At 42.4% G+C, this 25,661-nt stretch overlaps 1 protein-coding gene across 1 annotated transcript in view; it reads left to right on the top strand.

Annotated features, from left to right (window-relative positions):
• The window catches only part of ACOXL (acyl-CoA oxidase like), a 256,960-nt gene that overhangs the window by 172,514 nt on the left and 58,785 nt on the right, over positions 1–25,661 (top strand). Inside the window, exon 13 of the mRNA XM_046662297.1 lies at positions 16,715–16,804. Coding sequence (XP_046518253.1) covers positions 16,715–16,804 — 90 coding nt within the window. The remainder of the gene's footprint in view (positions 1–16,714; positions 16,805–25,661) is intronic.

The following is a 25,661-nucleotide window of genomic DNA, read 5'->3' on the forward strand; positions in this document are numbered from 1 at the left end:
TCAAGTAGAAAACAGAGAGCCAGGTGGTAGATTTGAACCTAACCATATTAATAAACACTTTAAATGCAAATACCTGAATTCAAAGGCAGAGACTGAGAGATGGGATAGAAAAGGTTGAATAGCCCAACTATATGCCCACAAGGAGCACGCTTCAAATATAAAGACGCTAATGGGTTAAAAGGATGCAGAAAGCTATTCCATGCTACCACTCATCAGAAGAGAGCAAGGGTGACTGTTAATATCAGACAAAGTAGACCTCAGACCAAAGAATCCTGCCAGGGATAAATAAGGTCGCTTCATAATGACAGAGGGGCCAGTTCATCAAGAGCGTAAACTAGTCCTCAATCCAATCGCAACCCTAGGAGGTGGCTTCTTTGATTATCCCCACTTGGCGGAGGGGGAAACTGAGGCTCAGAGTGGTTGGACTTGCCCGAGCTCCCACGGTTGCCAGCCAGGGGATTCAAAGCCCTCTTTGTCTGACCCCAGAGCCGATCTTACTGTGGCAAAGCTGGGCCCAGAGGAGGAGGGCGGGAAATCCCACTGGGGTGTCTGGGGAGGCTCCCCAAAGGGGCGAGGCTCCACGTTGCTGTGTGGAATGAGCTGACATCACTGGGTGAATCACAGCCTGCATTTGCACACAGGTCCTACCGCAGCTTAACAAGCCTCTTAGTGTTCGGAGGTCCACGCTTCCCAAAGAGGAGGTGGTGAACTCCAGGGGTCTTTGTGCCTCTGGTGCTCCAGCCTGCCATTCCAACTGAGTCTCCACGCTGATGAAGGGGCAGCCTTTTCCCCCATCAGATGCAGCAAATGCAGGAGCCCAGGACCCAGGCGCTGCAATCTCTTTGCTTTTTATTTGTTTTTGTTAACCGTCACTAAGCACTTCCTCTACGTGTGGACACCTTTATAAATGCTTCACATGAAGAAGTAACTTAGCTAATTCTCAAACGAAATGAGTACTGTTATTACACAGGAGGAAGCAGAGGCCAGAGAGATTAAATAACTTGTCCAAGTTTAAGCAGCTAAAAAGTGGCGGAGCCAAACCTCCAACCCAGAGAGTCTGTCTCCAGAGCCCACTCACCAAACCACTGTGCCGTGTGCCAACTGAGGGCGCTGGCCTCTGCCCTCACACTCCAGAAGACAGCTGGCTTCATTTCAATGGATGAGCAGAGTTTGAATTTCACCTGTCCCTTTGGAGATCTTGGGCAGGTGGCTCCCCTCCCTGAGCCTCAGTTTCCAGGTGCCCATGGACGCATCTTGCTGAGCCGCCCAGAAGTTAGTGTTCGTTACACTGCATCTTCCCGTAATGATGGAGGCTGGCTGGCAGGACCAGACCCTTCTTTTCCTACCTGACCCTCTGAGGTGATTCCCTGCTCTTTCCCTCTGTTGTAGAGCTGAGGGAAGGGAGGTAGGATGTGGTTCAATTACTCACCCCAAACCTCTTCGGTGAGTCAGGGAGGGGCTGGAACAGGAGTCGGGAAAGCAAAGCCTGCCTTTGGCGTGCAGCCGGCGCCGTTTCCAATGGCCAGGGCTTCGTGCCTACACATGTTCTGCATTTTGGCTTCTAATCTCAATATGTAAGTGGAGAATCCGACTGGCCTCACTTGGACAGGATGAAAACCCTTCACCTGCCCACAGGGGAATGCTGAGAGCAGGACTCATTAGTCACATGAGTCGGGCCCCGGCTGCTTCTCTATGCTTGCCACCTTCTGCTTTTAAGGATTGACGGGGTCTACCGAGTTCTTAAGACTGTTGATATTTAACTGTCCTTGCATATTGCCTCTTTTCTTCGTAGTCGAGCAAACCCAGATTGAATTTCCTCCAGTCGTCTGAGGAGTGGGAAGCAGAGCCCTGACCTCACGCTTCTGCCTCATATGGGGCTGCATCGTGGAGAGGGCACTCTGAGAAGTGGGAGGGGCACCTCATCGTGGAAAGGGTGGATCTCACGGTCAGGATTCTGTGACCTTGGACCTTACCACTGGGATCCTCAGTTTCCTTAACTCTTAAAGCCTAGCACATGGTAGGCACTCAATACGTACTTGACTCTCCTTCTCTTCCCTTTTCCTGGATGTGATTACAATGAAGGATCCCAGCTCTCTCCCCTCGCTTCTCCCCTCCCTGCCAGACCTGTTCGACACGTGTGAGAGCTGCCTGGTCGAGGCCTCCATGGGGTGCAGGCTTGGACCATGGAGGCGAGTCACATTCTGAGCGAATCTGACTCCAAAACATCAGGGTCTACAAAGACAGACTTGGGGCCTGGACAGGTTGCATGCTTCCTGCTTCCCCTCCCTCCCCCACTCCGGGTAGAGCTGTAATTAGCGCCCCAGCTGCTGACCTTGGCCCTGCACAGCCAAATTCTTCCCAGGGACCTTCTACAGTATCCCTTGGCCCTTGAGTGTTACCTGTACCTGGATGCCATGCCCAGGGCCTGTGCCCTCCACGTTGGCCCCTTTGATGTCCGCACTGGAAGATACCACTGTGGGTTCACTGGGCCCTCAGGATCCGTCTCCACTGCAGGATTTTAGGCCCCCTCCATCAGAGCCCCTCCACAAGAGCCTTCTCCTTTCTGCCTCTGGCTGCTCCGTTTTTCCTTGGTGTGTTCCAGAGTCCCACATGGAAGAGCACAACTGGCCAAAGCAGAATAAAAAATGTCTGTACAAAATTGGAGCAGGAGAAAGTCTCAGACGAGATCTACGATGGAGCATGTTGATAAGGTTATCAGCAAACATGTGTTGACCATTCCTTTCATGTTAGACGCGCAGCTGCTGTTTGCTGTTTGGAGATGTAATCCAGCTGGGCAAGGACTGGAGGCCTTATATTTTAAAGATTGCATAAGAAAATGCTGAAACCATTACAAGTGTTTGTAAATTAAACAAAATAATAAGTGGTGTGATGCCAAGCCCCCTGGTGATTGAGAAGACTTGGTCCCTAGCCTAATCCCTCAGGGAGATTCAGCACCACCTCATTTATTTGGCATCAGCCATTTCCTGGAACAGAGCCAAGGCCTGAAAGAAGCAAAAGAGAACTCTGGGAATCTGAAGAGATGACAAGAAGTCCAGGTGCTGAAGCCCCAGCCCTTACTCTACTCCTGAAGGAGTCTCGCCAGCCTCCACTAGGAGCCTGCTCATGTTTGTTGACTCTCACACATGGGCCTCGGTTTCTGGGTTGCTGCAGAGTAGTAAGGACAGAGGGTCTCTGAATGGAGGCCCCTAACAGTGCTGGTGACAAAAGAAGAGCCAGAAAAACTAGTCTCAAAAATCTGAGAGCTTGGGGCCTGCCCAGTGGTGTAGTGGTTAATTTTGAGAGCCCTGCTTCCATGGCCTGGGATTTGCAGGTGTGGATCCCAGGCACCGACCTAGCATGGCTCATCTAGCCACGCTGTGGCAGCATCCCACATAAAATAGAGAATGATGGGCACAGATGTTAGCTCAGGGCCAATCTTCTTCAAGCAAAAAGAGGAAGATTGGCAACAGATGTTAGCTCAGGGACAATCTTCCTCAAGCAAAAAGAGGAAGATTGGCAACAGATGTTAGCTCAGGGACACTCTTTCTCAAGCAAAAAGAGGAAGATTGGCAACACATGTTAGCTCAGGGACAATCTTCCTCAAGCAAAAAGAGGAAGATTGGCAACAGATGTTAGCTCAGGGACAATCTTCCTCACACACACACACACACACACACACACAAAATCCAAGAGCTCAGTGGGCCCCTGCCCAGCCCCAAGGAAGAGTCAAAGCTCTTCTGGAATACAAAGTCCTCCAGGCAGATGGGCTGTGTGCAGGCAGGCACGCCGGTGCAAGGAGGAGTTGTTTGAGAGTCGCCCCTTAGTCCTGGATCCTGCAGATGTACTACTCCCTTGAATAAAATAGATAGTATTTGTGTAAATGCTCAGTCTTTTACAAGAATCCCCTGGACATGTATCTCTCAAAACAGATAAGTAGGTCAGCCTGACTTGGATCTAACATGGCAGAGACCATTTTGCTCCCCATCCAATTTCTTAAAAAGAAACAGAGCCAAGAAAAATCCTGGCTGGTGCCTGGGCCATGTGTAGCTAGTGATGCTGGTGGAGGATTCTGAGTGTGAAGGTCATGGGTCCAGCTGGCTAGGAACGCATATGTGGGCAGGGTGGGGGCAAGCTGAGCTTCCCCATATTGCCAAGTAACTGGTCAGCAGAATGGAAGGGGTTCAGTACAGCCCATACTCAGAAAGGGTCCAAGGTCAGATCTGGCAAACCTCCTGAGAAGGGATTGGCTGGGGTCCAAGTGTTGACCCCAGTAGAAAGGCCTTCTCAGTGGTTACTATGACAACATTATCAGCTAGAGCCTTTGCTCAGCCATATCCTAATTTTTCTACGGCATCAGTGGGTCTCTGAGCAACTCCCTCCCTTTCCATTTCATTGATCAGAGACCACTTTCTCTGGATAGATTGAGGGCCTTCAAGAAAAATCCCAACATTCTGGGACTCCAGATTAAATTCTAGGCTTCTCCTCATCTCTGCTGTCACTTTCTGATCATTATGAAGACAATAACCTGTGTGGTTGTAGGGATTTAGAAAGACAGCACAATAAAAATCTCTTTATGGTGATAAATTATTTCTCAACTTTGAAAGACCTTTGCTCCAAGATTACAGAAATCAGCTCTTATTTTTCGAAAGAGCTTTCCATTCTGACTCCCTGAGATTCTCTGAGTCCCTGCTAGGGAAAGTGTCAGGGGCCTATATAGATGTGGCCACCTTTAATCCTCCAACAGTCCTACTGGATTATTATCCTTATGGCTTTCCCATAAATGAAAGAACAAAGACCAGAGGTGAGATGCTATTTCTCCAGATCTAGTAAAAGGTGGAGACAGGGGTTCTAATTCAGATCTTCTAAATCCAAGACTCTTGTCCCTAATTTGGGACCTTGGTTTTTTTTCAGCAGGTGGGGGATGGTAACTTTGTTTCTGGCCACTTGGTTCCATGTTAATTGATGTTATACACTTAACCCTCATTTAACATAATCTTTGATGTTTAAACAAGCCTTTGTGTTTTGCTGTTAACCTGTGGCCATTGGAAAAAATCATCTCCCAGTGAGAAAATCTACATGTCGTATTTGTGAGTATCTTATGTTAGTAGGTCTTACTTGTCAGGCAAATTAGAGTGGGAGAGTAGCAGGCAGTAAAACTGACTCTCATCTCTGATAAAGGAAAGAGGGATTACTAAAATGACCCAAGGACAATCCATTTTATTGGCAACATGCCTTTGAAGATCTCAGCCCAAACTTCTTAAGGGCATAAATAAGGTGACTATAAATTTTATATGGAATGGGTAGCATCCAGATATTTGAGAGAATAATGGAGAGAGCTGGCATCAGTCCTGGGCCAATTTGCCAAAATTTGAATCTACTATATTCTCATCTTACTTTCTCTAGAAATGGCTCATAACTCTCCAGAGGGACTCTCCCCGTCACATCAAGGAAGTAAGGAGGGGGAGAAAATGGAGCCTCGCAAGTTGACTTCTGAATTTGTGATCATCTTAGTTAAGATTCTTTCGGATGCAAGTGAAAGAGATCTGTTACAAACTTGCTCAAGCAGCAAAGGAGAATATATCTTAAGGAGAGAGAGAGAGGTGTGTTCTGGAATCCTCACGAGGACCAGGAACTGGGAAGGGGTCTAGAGTTGAGGCAGCTCTGCTCTTCGTCTCTCCTTCGCTCGGGACCCATAGTCTCAGCCTTTGCGTCTCTGGTGTCTGCGCATTCTCCTTCCTCCCCTGCATTGGGGCTGTCCTTTAGCTACGGAGTTTACAGCGTCTCCATTCCAGCTGCACCCTGAGATGCCGTCTCCTAGATCCAGTGCTAAATCCCTGCCTGGCTCAGTTAAGGTTAGGGTCCTTTCCGACTCAGTCCTTTTTGGTTAGGGAATGAAGTCATATATCAAGAACATGCCTGCTGATGCCCCACTCGTGCAGGTGGTGAGACAGTTCTCAGAGAGTGGTAGCTGAGCAGATACCTATTAAAGTATATACGATAGTTTTAAAAATATTTTCTAACTAATCCTTCAGGCTGGTGTATAAAACTGAAGTTTAATTTTGTATATTGATCTTGTATCCAGCAACTTTGTTAAACTGTCATAATAATTCTAATAATGTTCATCGTTCTTTTATGTTTCCTATGAAGATAATCATATCGCCTCCAAAAATGATAGCTTGTTTCTTCCTTTGCAGTTATGTACATTCATTTCTTTGTAGTATTATTGAAGTGGTGAGGACTTCCAGTGCAATGGTTAAAAGCAGTAGTTGACAACAGGCACCTGTATTTTATTCTTGACTCTGAAGGGCCTGTGGTTACTGTTGCACCATTAGGGATGTTATTTGGGGTGGTTTCCTGCAGATGTTCTTTATCATCTTAAGGCAGGTATGTTTTAGCTTTAGTTTATGAAGGACTGTTGTGTGTTTGTATGTGCGTTCGTTTTTTTGTTTCGTTTTAAACATCATATGGATTTAAATTTTATGGAATTACTTATGTACATTTATTTTACTGAGATAGTTGCAGCTTTTCCTCCTTTGAGTCTGTTTATGCGGTGAATTTATGGTAACAGATTTTCTAATGTTTAATAAATCTTGAGTTTGGGGATATATACAACTTAGTCATGATGTGTGTGTGTGTGTTTAATACACTGTTGATCCTGTCTGCTAGTACTCATTTAGGATTTTCCATCTGTTCTCATGAGTGACGTGGACCTGTCTTATTTCTTCCTAGGACTGCCCTTGTCTGATTTGATAATTTGATATCAAAGTTATAACTCTTTCATTAAATTACTTGTGGGGGGATTTTCCTTGTATTTCTGTTCTCTCGAAGAGTTTGTATAAAATCAAATTATCTATTCCTTGAATATTTTGTACAAATACCTGTAAAGGCATATAGGGCTCATAGTTTCTTTCTGGGGACATTTTAAATGATTGCTTCTCTTTCTTTGGTGGTTATAGCTATTCAGGTTTTCTATTTCTTCTTGAGTCTTTTGGTATTTATATTTTTCTAGTAACTTGTCCATTTCTTTTTGGTTTAAAAATTTATTGGCATAAGGTTCATAATGCTTTCTTATCTTTTTATTCCTGCTGTATCTGTAGTTATGTTCCCTTTGCCACTGCTAATATTGTTTCTTTTGCCTGTCCCTTTATCTCTTCATCTATTTTTGTGTTTTTTTTCAAATAATAAACTGTTGGCTCTATTGACCCTCTCCAAATTGAACGTGATTTTTCCATTTCATTGGTTTTTATCTTCATTATTTCTTTCTTTCTACTTTCTTTGGGTTTATTTTCCTGCACTTCTTCTAGCACCTTAACTTGGATGTTATCTCATTAATTTTTGCCGTTTCTCCTTTTCTGTAATAAACATCTAAAGTTATAACTTTTTTGTTCTTGCTTGAGGAAGAATGTCCCTGAGCTGACATCTGTGCCAATCTTCCTCTATTTTGTATGTGGGATGCTGCCACAGCATGGCTTGCTGAACAGTAAGTAGGTCCATGCCCGGGATCCAAACCCACAAACCCAGGACTAACAAAGCAGAGTGTGCAAACTTAACTCCTATGCCACCAGGCCGGCCCCATAACTTTTCTTTTTAAATACTGCTTTGACTGATCAACCATGATTTGATATGTAAGATTTTCTATTTATCAATTCTAAATGTATTTCAATTTCCATGATGGTTTATTTGAACCATGAATTAGTTGAGTACGTTTTTTAAATTTTCTAATGTCTACTATTTAAAAATTGTAATAGCCAAACTTTGTTGAATTCTTACTATGATTCAGGCGCCAGTCTTCACATTTTATGTTGATTAGCTTATATCATCCTCACAACAACCCTACAAAGGAGAACTGTTATGACCCCAATATTATGTATGTGAAAAACAAAGCATTGAGAGTTTAAGCAATTTGCCCAAGATAGCACAGCTCCTGAGTTGGCAGAGCCAAGGTTTAAACGCAGGTAGTTCAGCTATGGAGTAGAACCATTGTACTGCCTTCTTTTTAGTAACTGTCTTGTTGTTATTGTCATTATAATAATTATTATATTGATTTTTCCACTTAATTCCATTGTAGTCAGAGAAAATGGCCAGTGTAGTACAGATTTTTTTTGGAATTTACTATGACCTACTTTGTGACCTAGAACACAGACAGTTTTCATGTGTTCTTCAGAGAAATGTGCTGTCTGTGTATGTGTGTGTTCTTTAATTGGGTGCAGGGTTTTTTGTTTGTTTGTTTGTTTTGAGGAAGATTAGCCCTGAGCTAACTGCTGCCAACCCTCCTCTTTTTGCTGAGGAAGACTGGCCCTGAGCTAACATCCGTGCCCATCTTCCTCTGCTTTATATGTGGGATGCCTGCCACAGCATGGTGTGCCAAGCGGTGCCATGTCCACACCCAGGATCCTAACCGGCAAACCCGGGCCACCGAAGCAGAACGTGTGAACTTAACTGCTCCACCACCAGGCCGGGCCCGGGTGCAGGGTTTTAAATGTGACCAGGAGATCAAGCTTATTCATGGCATTGTTCAAATATTCCCTATTCTTAGTGAAGAATATTTATTATTTGGTTTGTCTGATCTATCAATTGTTGAGTGGGCTAACATCTCCCACTGTTGATGGTAGATGTGTCAGTGTCTCCTTGTAATTCTACCAATTTTGGCCTCATTATTTTGAAGTTGTGCTCTTTGATGTCTACAGTAGAATTGTTCTATCTTCCTAGTGCATTGAGTCTTTGATCCTTCTGGAGTGACTCTCTTTAGCTCTAGTAATGCCTTAGAATGTATTTTGTCCAAAATTAATATTAGGACAAAAACTTCCATTTGGTTGGTATTTATCTGTTATATCCTTTTTCTTTAAACTTTTCTGTATTACTATATTAAATTTATGTTTCTTATAAACAACACTGATCTGGCTTCTTTAATTCACTCTCGCAAGCTCATTTTTATCTGTTTAGTCCAAATACTTTTTGCCGTTGCTGATATGTTTGAAGTCATTTCTTCCATCTTACTCTGTGCTCTCTAGTTGTTCTGTCTTATCTCTGCTTATTTGGCCTTCTTAATTTCTTTCAGATTTATTATTTTTTTCCCCTTTCCATTCTTCCTTCTTCCGGTTTTCACTCTATTTATGTTCATTTCGTGGTCACTGTAGCAGTGGTAGCCTGTACACATATCACACGAAGTCTAGAGTTAGTTATCGTCTTTCCTTTCTTCCAACAATACAAGAGCTTAGATTCCTTTCGCTAATCACCAGCTCCCACCTTCTACAGTATCGTTGTCTGTTACTCCAGGACTGCGTTCTTTAGTCCTACAAATTAACCATCATATTTATTTTTATGTGGAATCAGGGTTTCTTTTACCAATTTCTTTGCCCGTAACTCTTTCTTGCATCCTTTAAGTCGTTTTCCTTGTTCCTAGAGTCCCGTCCTCGGGCTTCCATTACTGTGGGTCTATGGTGGTAGACCTCATTTTCATGTGTCTGGATATGTCTTGATCTCATGCTCAATCTTGAAAGATTGGGTACCATTAAGTGTAGAGTTCATGGTCGACATTTATTTTCTCTTGGCTCTTTGAAGTTTTTACTATTGTTCTGGATTCCCTTGTTGTTGAGGCATCAGCTGTCTGTCTAATTGTAATTTTTCATGGCAATCTATTTTTTCTCTCTGCTTCTTTTAAGATATTTTATATTTTTGATGATCTGTGGTTTCACTAAAACATATCTAAGTATGAATTTATTTATTTATTTATTTAAGATTGGCCCTGAGCTAACATCTATTGCAAATCATTCTTTTTTTTTTTCTCCCCAAAGCCCCAGTACATAGTTGTATATCCTAGTTGTAGGTCAATCTAGTTCTTCCAAATGGGGTGCTGCCACAGCATGGCCTGATGAGCAGTGTGTAGGTCCAGGTCCAGCATCCAAACAGGTGAACCCCGGGCTGTGGAAGTGGGGGCTGCGAACTAACCATGTGGCCACCGTGCCAGCCCCTAAGTTTGTTTTTTATCTTTCCTATTTGGGGTCATTTGGGTTTGCTGAGGGTGTGGATTTGCGTCACTTGACACTTCTGGGAAATTTTAGGCCAATGTCATTTTGAACGCCTTCTCTCCGTGTTCTTTGCATGATCTCCTTCCGGGGGTATTAGGCTGGGAGCTGCATCTGCTGCCTCTGCAGGTTCCAGTCTGCTGATTGTGATCTGTTCTCCTGATTGTCCCTTATCTCCCCTGGTGTTTTGTGATTTTTTTTTCCTTGAGTCCATGACTTTTGGAACTTTATCTTGGTAGTTCTTTCAGGCCAGAGAGGACGTGTATTTACCTTTGCTGGGAGCCTGGAGACTGCAGCTCACTGTAGACCGGCCCCTCCGCGTGGCTTTGAGGGCCTCGTGGGAAGCATGCATTCTGGCCCCAGATGCAGGCTACGGCCGAAAATTCTAAGGAGAGATGTTTTTTCCCTTCCACCCACCCCAGAGCTGAAACTAGCAAATTTCCTCATTTTCTTTTTGAGGGAGGGGTGGTGTTCTCTTAGCCCACCCATGGTAGGCCTTGTTTGCCAGAGGCCTGTGTTTGCATCTTTATGTGACCTCTTACCTGGCTTCAACACTTTCTACCCTTTTGGAGTCATGCTCCCTCACTGTGTTCAGCCTAGAGTATTTTTATCAGCTTAATATGCATTCAAAGTGATTTTTAAAAAAATATTTTATTAAGCATATTTTTGATGGTTTCTACTGGAGAGTTAGTTTTTTTAAAGACTAGTCTGCCATATTGCCAATGACAGATGTCCCAAGCAAATCTGCCTTCTCCTGCTCCTTGCAACTGTTTTTGTCCCTGGGACTCAGTCCAAAGGACCCTCCATTTTTTTTCTTTTTTTTTTTGTGAGGAAGATTGGCCCTGAGCTAATGTATGTTGCCAATTTCCTTCTTTTTGCTTGAGGAAGATTGTTCCTCAGCTAACGTCTGTGCCAATCTTCCTCTATTTTATGAGGGATGCCGCCACAGCATGGCTTGACCAGTGGTGCTAGGTCCGTGTCTAGGATCCAAACCTGCAAACCCTGGGCCACTGAAGTGGAGTGCATGAACTTAACCACTACACCACCGTGCTTCTGGAGGCTTTAAATACTACTTATATGGTGAGGACTCTCTAATTTATATCTCCATCCCAGATATCTTTCACATCTCCAGAGTCTTGCATCTAATTTTCATTGGAACCAGTCCTCTTGGTTGTCTCACTGATTCTCACATCCAGCATTTACAGATGAATGTTTGATCTTTCCTCACAAATATACTCCTCCGCCATGATCCTCCAACTCAGTGACCACCACGCCGTACACCACTGCTCATGGGGCCCAGCCTTTCTCTTTCTCATGTGCACACCCAACCCTCTCCAGCTCTTCTCCTTCTATCTCAATGCCACCCACGTCTCCCATCTTCACACCAAAACTAGTCCAACTCCTTCTCTCTTGCCTCCAATAGGCTGTGCTCACTCAGCAGCTGGAGCCGTCTTTTAAAATCACAAGTCATTTTATTCCAAAGCTTAAAATTATTTTATGACTTTACATTACAACTAAACTAACATAAAATGAATCCCCGAGATGGCTCCTTAGGCTCTAAGTCAGCTTGACTCCTGTCTGCCTCTCCAATCTTATCTGTGGGCCACTCTGTGCCCCATTCTCTACCTCCAGCCCAACCTTGTTTTTAGTCCTGGAAATTCTGTGCTCCTTCATGGCCTTGGGGTGTTTGCACACGCTGTTCTCTCACCAGAAGCAAGTTTTCTCTCATTCCTGGCTTGGCTGACATCTCTTCTTTAAGGTTCCAAGTTGAACAAGCCCTCTGAAAACTTTCTGTGACAGCTAGGTTTGAAGAGGTCTTTCTTGTTATTTTTTTCTCATGGAATCCAGATCTATTCTTTTCTGGCACTTACCAGAAACTTTTAAAATTATCTGACCAATGCTTTTCTGTCACCTGAGGACGGGACCATGTTTATGGTTTGCAGTGTGTAGCATGGTGCTTGTGACACGAGACCCTCAGTATACATTTCGTGGTGGGACCCACAATTGAATTCCCTCCCATGCACTCTCCCCAGTTCATAAGCCCTGAGGGTGCAGTCTTACCTCAAAGTGTACAGGGCAGGGCCAGACAATTCGCCGTCACCTCCATCAGAACATCCATCATCTGCTGGGCCCTAAACTCTGGCTGCCAGAAGACCCCACTGATATCACAGCGGTCACAGGAAAGGGTACAGTGAATTTCGCACACATCAGCTGCCTACACATAGGGGTTTTCCCCCATTCGGGGCATTGGTATACAGCTATGGGTATAAAATTAATACAGCTCTCCTGGTCGGTGGGTCGGTATCTATATTTTCAATTGACCCTCCCCCTCCCCAACAAATAAGATTGATTTTTGTCTGTTTCTTCTTCTTTCACATTAGTGAAATTTACCCTCAATGTATCCAAAAGGGGGGAAGAAAGCCTGTTTCTAATTTGTTCTGATACATTTATTAAATGTAATCATACAGTAAAAAAAATTCAGAGATGTTAAAAACAGCAGGAAAATATTAAACTTTCAGTGTACAACATTTGATTCATAAAATATGTTTTGTGAGGCTCTCCCTGAAATGGGACACAACCTTAATGACATTCACAATTACTTGCTAAGAGGCTGGATGTAACCCAGAAGGCAGAGATAGAGTAACACATCTTCTCAATGTGCTCTTTCTTCGCGGAGGCCAGGTTCTGGGCTGCGTCCCCCGTGAGGATCCTGCTGGCTTTGGGAACGTGGAGTTTAGAGTTCCCTCTGTCTATTCCACATTTCTTTTTTTTTATTAAGAGTGAAGTAAGCTAATGGAAAATATTATTCACTTTTGGGGGATGAAACCTGTTTCTTCCCTCATTCCCCTCTTTTTTCTCATCTCCCCCCACTACCCCAACCAGAAACGTGTAAGCAGATGCCCCCACTTAGGAATCCAATGTGGAAAGAGGAAAACTTATGGGAACTACCATTTCATTTTTTAATGAAAATCCAAAGTGCTATTGAGTGCCTTGAGATGATGGCTTAGAGAAGGATTTCTTTGGACTCCAAAGAGTTTACTCATCGGAGAAGCACTTCACGTTGATTTACCTCTGGTCATGAGCAAGCAAGATTCAAGATAACACTTCACACACACACACACACGTGTGTGTGCATGACTTGGGCTCCTGTAAGAAAGTACCTCAGACCAAGTGACTTAAACAAGAGCTATTTATTTTCTCACAATTCTGGAGGCTGAAGATCCCAGATCAAGGTGTCGGCAGGGCTGGTTTCTTCTGAGTCCTCGCTCCTTGGCTTGTGGACGATCGTCTCCTCCTCCCTGTGTCTTCACGCTGTCTTCCCTCTCTGTGTGTCTGTGTCCTAGTGTCCTCTTCTTAGAAGGACACAGGAAATGCTAGGAAGAAGAACAAACTGAGGGAAGGAGGTGGGGAGTGAGAGTGGTGGGTGGGGCAGCTGTTGTAGACAGAAGGCCCAGAGATGGCCTTCCTGCAATGGGAACTTTGACCAGAGACGGAATGAGATGAGGGAGAGAACCCCATGGAGATCTGGGGGGGTGCTCCAGACAGGGAACAGCACTGCAAAACCCCGGGGAAGGAGGCAAGGCCAGGGTGGTGGGAGCAGAGCGGGAAAACCTCACTGACCCTCAACTTCCTCACCCCTAAACTGGGATGCTGAGATGTTGTAGTGAAGAGTGGAGATGATACATCATATGTAACGCAGAACATAAAATTGTCTGTCAGTAATGGCCTCTGTGACTGTCCCTTCTCTCTGCACATCCTGTGGTGCTGGTTTATTAAACCTTGTGAAGGTCACAAGTGCTGGGTCGTGACCTGGCATGGAAAGCGTCTCAGGCAGCCATGTGCAGTCATATTTCTCCTCCCTCCAGAACATTCCATGGCTCCCTTTGCCCACATCTGCTCTGTTGGTTTCTGGGTCTCTCACTATCTGCCTCCCCCTGACACCGACCTCCATCCTTGCAATCCCCAGTTCCCATCCCAAGCTTTTTTCTTGGGGGTCTTTCTTTCTTAGGCACCCTTTTATTTCCCACCTTGTAAGATTATAGATGATTTTATCTTTTTTCCTTTCATTTTTCTCTATTTTCTGATTGTTTTAATGCTTATGCATTGCTTCTAGTAATTAATAAAAAACCCCAAAAGTTCACTTTTAATTAGAAAATGACACAGACACATACACAAAGTGTTTGTAATCCTTTCTCCCCAAAGAATTAGGCCCCCCCCCCCAAATTTAGAATTTACTTTTCTCAAGACGGCGGCAAGTCCGCAGCCACTAAGTTCTCTATGTGGCGTGTTTCTCTAAACTCACACACGCAGTCACACAGGACACGGGTGCCTAGGACTTTTTGAACCTTGTTAGTTTCTAAACGGGTCACCTCGGATGTCCCAAGGATGTCGGCTTCTGTGACGATGGGCCTCTCTGGCCTATTCTGAGGAAAATATGCTCCTGGTAGTTTGAGGAGATTAGAAAGGGCAGTCGCTGCCTTGCACGTGGTTGGCGTTTGGGTTTTCTCTCAGCTGTTCCGTTTTCAGTCGCCTGCGGGCTCTCTGGGGCCTGTGAGCCTTGTCACCTCAGCTCTGTCAGGGCTCCGGAGAGTCCTGAGTCTTCAGAACAGACACGCGGTTTGACTCGGTTTTCAAACGAGAAGAGGGGTTCAAAGCTGAGTTTCACCACCTAGAAGAGAAATCAGTTCTCTTGCATTTGAAGAACTAGTTCATAGAAGGTAGACGTTCTTTGTGTTCACAGGACTCCACTGCCCGTCCTCTGGGAGAATATTGGTATTTTTTTGCTGATTCTTTTGAGCAGGTTATCTCTCAGGCTCTCATGGCCTGGTTTCCAAGGCAGAGCGTGAACAGTCCAGAAGTGTCTGATAACAACGAAGGACCCATTCCTCCCTCCTTTCCGGGGGGAGCCCAGAACAAAATATTCAGAGGACACGTATTTAGTCTCTTCAAAATTATTATTTTGAGCACTTAGCAGCTGGGCTTCTTATGTATAACTGAGGTGGGAAATTTAGTGTTAATCTTGTCCACAACAGAACCCGAGAGATTGTTCAAGAACATTCCGATACGGCCCTCAAGCCTCACTTTCTTCATCTGTGAAATGGGGTAACGCGTACCTCACAGGGCTGCTGTGAGGATGAAAAGCATGAAGTGAAATGATAGACGAAGTTTGGGTGAAGCATCCAGTACAGAATCTGGCTTGCGGTGGATGCTCGATAAATTGTAGAATTATGATGATGAAAATGAGTCAGCCATGGCCCTTGCGGGGGAAACACTCCGAGGCACGGTCACATTCAGTCAGAACCTGATTTCATGTGGTTTGCCTGTGGGGCTGGTTTAACCCTGTGGTTATGTTGGGGGGAGATGGGCTGAGGGGAGGTTGAACTTCTCCAGTTTGGAAATGTTCCTATGTTTTTTTATCCATAAATACAATCGGTTTACCTTTATGGAAGTCATTAAGATTCCTGTGGGTTTGTGGAGACCCCTTTGCTTCTGTAAACTATAGATGACAACACTGTCCCGGTGGCCTGCCCAGACTGCCCTGCCGCTGAGGGGGAAAAGGGACGGTGGAGGGGCATCAGAGGATGGCTCTTGGGGCGGGAAGCGCTGACGATCACAGGACTTTAGGGCTTTGCAGGCAGTGGTACCCAGGAAACGCTGCCTTCTGCAACTCAAGTGACTGTTTTCAGAAATGAAGCTGGTCCCGCAAGACGTTAAGGGCGCCTGGAGATTGGAGGATGTGGCTGCCCCTATGAGCACCCTTCTGGGACCCTCTGTAGCCCCTGCGGCTTGAAAATTTCAACAGGGGCTAAATCTCGTCATTCCCTAGGCAGAGCTAGACTGCTCAATGCAAAGCCTCCTGGGAGAAGTAACAGGAGAGTCACCTCCCATATTACTGACTTAGGCAGGATTGATTTGTGGACTCGGAGTTTGAGAGTGAGGAAGGTTCTAGAGATTTAATGGGGGGAACAATGAGCTGGAAGTCACAACGCGGAGGCCCCCAGGAGGAGAAAGCCCTGAGGCCAAACAAAGGCAAACTTTGCTCCCATCACGTTTGCCTGGGGCTGATCCACTTCCTCCCGAGCAGCGGATTCTCCCCAGTTTGTGGGCAAAACACTATCAACGCTTTGAAAATGAGCAGCAGGTGGCTGTTATTTAAATAAAGATTTCAGGAAGTAAAGAAGAAAAAAACTAGCTGGAGGCTGGAGTGTAAATTTGTGATGCCGAGTATTTAATGATATTAAGATGCAGGGTGGACATTTAGCATTTTCGTGTTGTCTCCCAAGAATCCTGGGTTTATTTGCTAATTTTAAAGGGGTTTGGGGGGGTAGAAGGGAGGCATCATTCTTCTGCATATTTTTAATACCTTCACATGTATTAGAATTGACAAGATTTGGGAGAGAGAGAGGAAAAAATCAGGATAATTTGTTGAAATACTTTGGAAAAATATGACATGGCTGTTTTCAAGTGTTTTTACTACTAATGAAGGCAATACCTAAAATAATATTTACGCACCAAAGGCTAATGGGATGGATCAAAGTTCTTAGATGTCTATTCAGGGTAGGAGAAATATAGTTATTTTCTTCTTTTCAATTTTCGTATTTTTTTTAATTTCAAAGAAAATGTTAGTCCTTTTTAATGATGGGGTTGCAAATTTAAAATGTGTTTCTTTTCTTTTTTTTTTGCAATAGGGTTACATGATGGAAAACCGAATCTCCGGCTTGAAATGTGACACAGATGTGTTTGTAACTTTTGAAGGTGACAATGTTGTTCTGCTGCAGGTAAGATTCAGGAAGTGTTTATTCTTCTTAAACAGCGTAATTTTCAAGATTAAGAGTTATCCAGAAATCTGAAGTGTTTCATATGTTTTATCTTTATCTGATGTCTTCATTTAATTGGCAGGTGTTTTCCTGTTGGGCACTTGGTTTTTGCAGTCAAGAATGGGACGATTAAATTATTTCTCTCTGCTGATCTTTGACATGGAACTGCATCTTTTGTGGTTTAAGAAAATTACTTCTTGTACATATTGAGTCAGATTCTTCTACTGCGAAGGCTTTTCCCAAAGAGTATGTAAGGCCCCGGAAGATGAACAGGCGAAAGACATGAAAAGTCAATTTACAAAAGGAGGGCAATTGATCAGCTTCACTAGTGGTCAGAGAACTGCACGTGAGGGCATACCGCGGTGCTGTTTTCTTTTCTCTATCAAACGGACTCGTATTTAAGAGCCTGTGGAAGTCCCAGGATTGATGAGAACAAAACGGGTACTCTGCCATACTGCTATTGGGCTGTGTGGCTCTACCTGTGGGACTGTCTAAGGTAATCATCCTAAATACAGAAAAACTGTAGGGCACAAGCGTTTTCATTAGTATGTTATTTATTACAGCAATAGTGTTGGAATCTAAATTTTCAACAATACAAAAGTGATTCTGTAAATCATGTTCTGGCCACTCAGTGGGGGATTATGTAGCCTTTAAAACTGTACTTACAAAGAGTTTATTACAGAAATTAAAAACTGATGATTTGCTAAGTAAAAATGATATAAAATTGTATATAGAATGTGATCACAATTGGGTGTTTTTATAAAAGAAGAATAGGGACTTCGGGTTCTGCTAAGATGGAGTGGCCCTGTCCCTCCCAGGTCCTCCAGCCTGGACATGACACAACAAAGAAGCACAGGAAGACTCTGAAAGGGGGGAAGAAGGAGGCAGGCTGCCTAGGAACTGGGACTGGAGGAAGCAAGTGGCAGTGAGTTCTCGGAACTTCTTTATTGTCCCCCATAAATCCTGGACTGGGCATATATGCCCTGAATCTCTAACAGGCACAGGCAAAGTATCCAAAGCCAGGGAAGATGGTAGCCTAACAGCAGAAAACCTTGTAGGCAATATTCACTCTACATCAGCCACACAGACACCAATGTCAGCAGCACCTAGCAAGAACTGATCTTCCACATGGCTCCAATCCAAGGAAGTAGGCCGTAGCAGCTAGCAGGTGGTAGCACTCCCATTCCCCCTCGTGGTGGTGGTAGAACGGCTGAGCAGGGAGTTAATCTTCCATCCCCTGCCTGGTGGAAGGAGGTAGAGCTGATTCTCTCATCAGGGTAATGTCGGCAGAGCCCATTGGTGAGCTAAGCCTTCAACTCCACACAGCAGGAACAAGACCCTGTGAAGTGACCTAAGGTGGGGCTAATCACCAGTATGCTTCCACCCTCTACCCCAGTGTCAGCAGGGTCCAGTGGGGAGTGGAGCCCCTACCCCTGCCTGGCATCAACTAGACTAAACCAGGAGGTGTGAGTCAGGGCTAGTTGCCACTCCATATTCCCCCCATCCCCGGTGTCAGTACACCCAGTGAGGAGCTAAAGCCACACACCCACACTGCAGCAAGAAACTAAATCGACAGTGTGAAGCAGGACTAGTGGGCACTCTGATCCCCCCCCTCCCTGCTCTCTCACTCCCATACTAAAGGGGCCCAGCGGCTCCAGCTGAGCTCCACTCTCACCTGGCATCAATGGTGGAATTAAGTGGCATGAGCTGGGATGGTTAGTACTCTGTTCCCTGCTCCCCTAGTTTTAGTGGGAGCCAGTGGGAAGCTCAGCCTCTCTCTTCATCCAGCATCAATGAGGTGAAAAAAGGTGGTGGGAAACAGTGCTAGTTGGCACTATGCTTCTCCACCGCCTTCCTCTGGTATTAGCAGGACTAAGAGAGAGCCAAAGTTTCACCCCACTTGTCTGCAAGGAGGTAATGTGAGTCGCTACACAACTTTTGCCAGAGTGGTATTGGTGGCAGCACTGGGAAGCTGAACACACACACCTATCCAGACCCTGTTCTATACCTCAAGATTAAATAGAATCTCATAATATAATATCTGAACACTCTAGTTACAATAGAAAATTATTCCTTATACAAAGAACCAGGAAAACTACAGCTTCAAATCAATAGATGATGACGCTGAGAAGATGATGATGCATTTGTCAGATGTTAGAATTATCTGACAAAGATTTTAAAGTACCTATTATAAAAATATTTCAAAGGTAATTACAAATCTTGAAACAAATAAAAATAATAGAACATTTCAGGAAAGATAGAAGAAAAGATACCAAATGGAAATTATAGAATTTAAAAATACAATAACTGAAATAGCAAGTTTGTGGAATGACACCAATAGTAGAGATGATAGAAAACAGAATCTATAAAATTGAGGACAGATCAATAGAATTTATCCAGTTCGAACAGAGTGGAAGAAAATGAACAGTCTTAAGGACCTGCAGAACAATAGCAAAAGAGCTAGTGTTTGTATCATTAGCATCTCAGAAGGAGAGGAAAGAGGATGAGATGAACAAGTATTTTAGGAAACAATGCCTGAAAACTTCCCAAATTCTTGAAAGACGTGAAACAGCAAATTTGAGATGGTGGATGAATCCAAAATAGGATAAAACAAAGAAATTCACAACAAGACACATCATAAACTTCTGAACACTAAAGGCAAAGAAAAAATCTTGAAAGCTGACAGAGAGAAATGATGCATTGCTTCTAGGTGAACATCAATTCAAGTGACAGAAGATTTCTCATCTGAAACCACGGAGGCTAGAAGGAATTAGCACAACATTTTCAACTATTGTAAGAAAAAAACAGTAAATTGCAAATTCTATATTCAGTGAAAATATATTTCCAGATTGAAGGGGGGAAAAGATTTTATCAGATTGAGGAAAACTAAGAGAATTTGTTGCTAGCAATTCTGCTCTTAAAAAATGGTTAAAGGAAATTCTCTAAACAGAAAAGAAAATGATAACAAAAGAAGGCTTGGGACTTCAAAAAGGAAAGAGCATTGGAATGTGTAAAAATAGGTGTAAATATAGTACACTGTGCTTCTCATGAGCTTTCAAAATCATATTTGACATCTGAAGCAACAATTATAACACCTTTTGGTGTAGTGCTCAATGTGTGTAGAGGAAATACTTCAGACAATTACATTTTTTAAAAAAGGGAGAGTACAAAGACCTAAATGGAGGTAAGGTTTCTACACATGACTCGAAGTGATAAAACATCGATACCACTAGGCTATGTTAAGTTACACACATGGACGCATGAGCATGCACATGTGTGTGCACACTCACACACACAGAGTCATACTTAAAGCAACCACTAATAAAACCATGCAAAGTTATATACTAGGGAAAAAACCTGATAGAGATGAAGGGAGAAAAAGACAAATCAATAATTATAATTGGAGACTTCAACACATCACTCTGAGCTGTTGATAGAACTATTAGACCAAAACTCAGAAGGGATATGGAGGAACTGAACAACATAATAAACCAAGAGGACTTAATTGATATATATATAGAACACTGTAGCCAACAAGAGCAGAATACACCTCTTTTCAAGCACTCATGGAACATTCAACAAGATAGACCATATCCTGAGCCATAAAACAAACCTCAACACATTTAGAAGGACTAAAATCGTACAGAGTATGTTTTCTTACCATAATGGAATGAAACTAGAAATCAATAACAGAAAGACAAGAGGAATACCTCCAAGCACTTGGAAATTAAACAACATACTTCTAAATAATCCATAGGTCAAACAAGGAGTCTCAAAGGAAATTTAAAAAATACATAGAATGAATGAAAAGGAAAAAATGCATTCTGAATACTAATATAAGGATTGAAGCACTTTATTTCTCTTAGCTCCATATTTTGCAGTTAGAGGAGGCACTTGCCTCAGCAGTGTTTGCCTGCCTGGGGTGGCATTATGCCCCTGGTAGAGTGGCCTCTGTCATGGATTAAGGCTGGCTCCCCAAGCTCAATATCCTAGTCCCTACCATCGGCACATTGGGCCCAGCAGCCAGCCTCCCCTTCTGGCATTAATCTAGGGGAATTCTACTTCACTCTCAGGACTTGACAGGTCACACCTCTGGTCCTTGCCTGTGGGAAAGAGGCAGCACCCTGCCCTCCCAGTTAGCTCACTTTGGTTCAGTGTGGGGACTTTTTCATATGATTATAGCCAATCACCTCCAGACCTGACACCCAATAGAAGTCTCATTTATAAACTAATGGGAAACACACCCACATACCAAATATGTGGGATGCAGATAAAGCAGTGCTGACAGGGAAATTAATAGCATTGAATGCTTACTTTAGAAAAGACAATAGGTATCAAATCAATAATCCATGTTTCTACCTCAAGAAAATATAAAAAGTGGAGCAAAATAAGCATAAACTAAGCATAAGAAAGAGAGTAATAAAGAAAAGAGGAAAAATCAATGAAGTTGAAAACATTAGTGAAAATCCATGAAAGGCGAACCTAATTCTCTGAAAAAAATCAATAACATTGATAACACTCTAGCAAGAATGACAAAGATAAAAAACAAGAAGACTCAAATAACCAATCTTAAATATGAAAACAATAGATATTTCACTAGATATCCTGTAGCAGTTAAAAGAATAATGAGAGAATATTAGAAAATAATTTTACATTAATCAATTTAATGACTTAGAAGAAGCTGACCAATTCCTCAAAACCTACAAACACCCAAACTCGACCAACTTGAAATAGACAACCTGAATAGTTCTATAATCTCACAGAAATTGAAGTTTTAGTAATATCAAAAAAGCTCCTCCCAAGGAAATCTCCAGGCCTAAGTTTCATTGGAGAATTCTATCAAACATTTAAAGGAGAATTTTACACAATCTCTTTCAGAAAATAGAAGAGAAGGGAACACTTCCCAAATCATTTTACACAGCTGGTATTACTGACATGAAAAGTAGACAGTATGAAAAAGGAAAAACTATATATCAATAATCTCATGAACTTAGATAACAGGAATCCTCAACAAAATATTAACAAATTGTAAATTGTAGCCGACAGTGTATTAATTATTATACACCATGACCAAATGGAATTTATTCCTGGTATGCAAGACTGCTTCAACATTCAGAAATCTATCAATGTAATCCATCATATAAGCAGACTAAAGGAGAAAAAAATCATCTGATCATATTGTTTTACAGAGTTACATAGTTAACAACTGTTCATGATAAAAATTCTCAGCAAACTGGGAATAGAGGGGAATTTTCTCAACTTGATAAAAAGTATCTACAAAACATATAGCTAACACCATGTTTGCTGTGAAACACTGAATGCTTTCCCCCTAAAATCAGGAACAAGTCAAGGATGTCCTCTGGCACCTCTGTTATTCAATCTAGAGCTTGAAGTTATACCAGTGCAATAAGGCAAGAAAAAGAAATAAAAGACATAGAGATTAGAAGGGAAGAAATAAAAACTGTCCCTATTTTCGGATTACATGATTGTGTACATAGAAAATCCAAGGACTCTACCAAAAAAACCCTCCTAGAACTAATAAGTGAGTTCAGCAAGATTACAGGATAGAAGATCATTACACAAAAATCAGTCACATTTCTATATACGAATGGTGAACATGTGGAAACTGAAATTAAGCACACAATATCACTTACAATTGTTCCAAAGAAAATGAAGTACTTAGGTGTAAATCCAACAAACATGTATAGGATCTACATGCTGAAAATTACAAACTGCTGTTGAAAGAAATCAAAGAAGTCCTAAGACATATTATATTCATGGATTGGAAAGATGTCAATTATGCCCAAATTGATCTATATATTTAATGACATTCCTAACCAAATCACAACAAAGCTTTTTGTAGACATAGACGAGCTTATTCTAAGACATCATCAAAATGGTGGAATAGGAGTTTTCTGCCACCTTGCCCCCAAACAACACCAATTTTGACTATCACTCAAGGACAAGAATGCCTTTGTATAAGTCCATGGATCCAGTGGAGAAGTTTCAGCACACTATTGGAGCAAAAAGCAATCTGAGATTGGACACACTGAAGAGAGTAAGAGGAATAGCCTCACTTTACCTGAATCATCCCTCCCCCAAGGTGGCACAGCTCAGTGATGAGAGAGATCTTTTGTCCTGTTATTTCTCCCACAGGGGAAAGTGAGAGCATGTGAGTGAGCACCCGGCTTCCCCAGCTGTGCAGGACACTGCCCAAGAAGCCCATTTCTTTCTCCCCTCTCTCAGATTACTGAGGTATAATGCACGACTTGGGGGCAGGGAGTGGCTGGGAGAACAGCAGCCAGGGCTCTTGGAGGGCATCAATGGGATGTGGATCCTACATCTGCTTTGCAGACTCCTTCAAGAAGCTTGCCTATGAGCCATGGGGGACACCTCACCCACAGACCCTCCAGGTTGGCTCACAGGCAGTCGCAACACTCTACATGCTTCACTCATGCATATCCCTACTACCTGGCCAGTTTCCTGTGTGCAACTCCAAGGGCAGCAAGAGCAAGCCTTTGCAGACAGCTAGTGAGAACCTGCAGAAATCCAGGTCAACTCTGTGGGATTAGGAGAACGCATACCAACTTGAGCATTCAGCATCACTCTCCGGGAAGCAAATGGGAGGCTGTCAGTACTAAACCTGGTTTTGCAGTATCAAGAGAAGGCATACAATCTTAAGAATTACCCCCCAAGAGGGAATAAGAAGTGTGGAGCAGGTGTGTCCATAGAAGGTCTAAGAAAGCCTCAGAATCCATAACAGGGTGAAGGGGAGGTATTTCTCTCCAAAGCCGGTTAGTAAAGACCGGAAGAGATGACTGCTTCTTCAAATATGAAGACAGCAATGCAAGACTTCAAGGAACAAGAAAAAACGAGGAAACATGACACCACTAAAGGAACACAATGATTGTCCAGTAAATCACCCCAAAGAAATGGAGATCTGCAATTTTCCCAATAAACAATTCAAAATAGTTGTTTTAAAGAGGCTCAGTGAGCTACAAGAAACCACAGAAAGACAATGCAATGAAATCAGGCAAACAATACATGAACAAAACAAGAAATTTAACAAAGAGATAGAAATCATAAAAAAGAACCAAACAGAAATTATTGAGCTGAAGAATACAGTGAATGAAATGAAAGATCCAATAGAGAACATCAACAGCAGATTTGATCAAGCAGAAAAAGAATCTAGGAAGTAGATTACAGGTCATTTGAAATTATCCAGTGAGAGGAGAACAAAGAAAAATGAAAGAAAAAAATGAAGAAAGCCCACATGAACTGTGGGATACCATTAAGAGAAGCAATCTACACATGTTAGAGTCTCAGAAGGAGAAGAGAGGGAGAAAGGGGCAAAACGTTTATTTAAAGAAATTATGACTGAGAACTTCCCAAATCTGGGGAGAGATTTGGACATCCAAGTTCATGAAGCTCATAAGTCCTTCAAAAATTTCACCCAAAAACATCTTCTCCAATATGTATTATAATAAAACTGTCTAAAATCAAAGACAAAGAGAGAATTTTAAAATTAGCAAGAGAAAAAAATTCCTCCAATATGAAGAAACTCTCAAAAGGCTATTAGTGGATTTCTCAGCAGAAAATTTATAGGCCAGGAGAGAGTGGGATGATATATTCAAAATGCTGAAAGAAAAACATTGCTAAACAAGAATACGTTACCTGGCAAAGTTGTCCTTCAAAAATGAAGGGAGCTAAAGTCTTCCCCAAACAGGGAAAGCTGAGAAAGTTCATCATCACTAGATCTGCCTTACAAGAAATGATGAAAGGAGTTGTTTAAGCTGAAAGAAGAGGATGATAATTAGTAACATGAAAACATATGAAAATATAAAACACAATGGTAATAGAGAACATATAGTCAGATTCAGAATGCTGTAATACTGGAATATGGTGGTATGTTAAAAATTTAATCCTAGTTAAAGGTTAATGGACAAAAGTATTAAAAATTACTATAGCTACAATAATTTGGTAATTCATACACAATATAAAAAGATGTAAATTGTGACATCAAAAACATAAAATGTGGGAGAGTAAATGGGTAGAGTTTTTGTATGTTATTGACGTTGTTATAAGCTTAAAATAGACTATTTCTATAAGATGTTTTATGTAAGCATCATGGTTACCACAAAGCAAAAACCTATAGTAGGCATGAAAGATGAAGAAAAGGGAATCAAAGCATATCACTATGGAAAATCATCAAGTTACAAAGGAAGACAGTAAAAAAGGAAAAAGAAAAGAACAAGGGAACCTGCAAAATAACCAGAAAACAATAAGGCATAAGTAAGTCCTTACCTATGAATAATCACTTTAAATATAAATGGATTAAATTCTCCAATCAAAAGGCATAAAGTGGCTGAATGGATAAGCAAACAAGACCCAACTATATGCTGCCTATAAGAGACTCTCTTCAGCTCTAAGGACACATATAGACTCAAAATGAAGGGATGGAAAAGATATTCCTTGCAAATGAGAACCAAAAGAGAGCAGGGGTAGCTACACTTACATCAGACAAAATAGAGATTAAGTCAAAAACTGTAACAAGACACAAAGAAGGTCTTTATATACTGATAAAGGGGTCAATTCATTAAAAGAGTATAACAATTTTAAATGTATATGCACCCCACATGGAAGCACATAAATATATTAAGCAAATTCTAATAGATCTGAAGGAAGAAATAGACAGCAATACAATAATATTAGGGGACTTCTGTTCCCCACTTTCAACAATGAATAGATCATTCAGACAGAAAACCAATAAGGCAACATTGGCTTTGAACTACACTTGAGACCAAATGGACCTAACAAA

This window comes from Equus quagga, chromosome 5 (genome assembly GCF_021613505.1).
Source record: "Equus quagga isolate Etosha38 chromosome 5, UCLA_HA_Equagga_1.0, whole genome shotgun sequence".
Taxonomy (NCBI): Eukaryota; Metazoa; Chordata; class Mammalia; order Perissodactyla; family Equidae; genus Equus; species Equus quagga.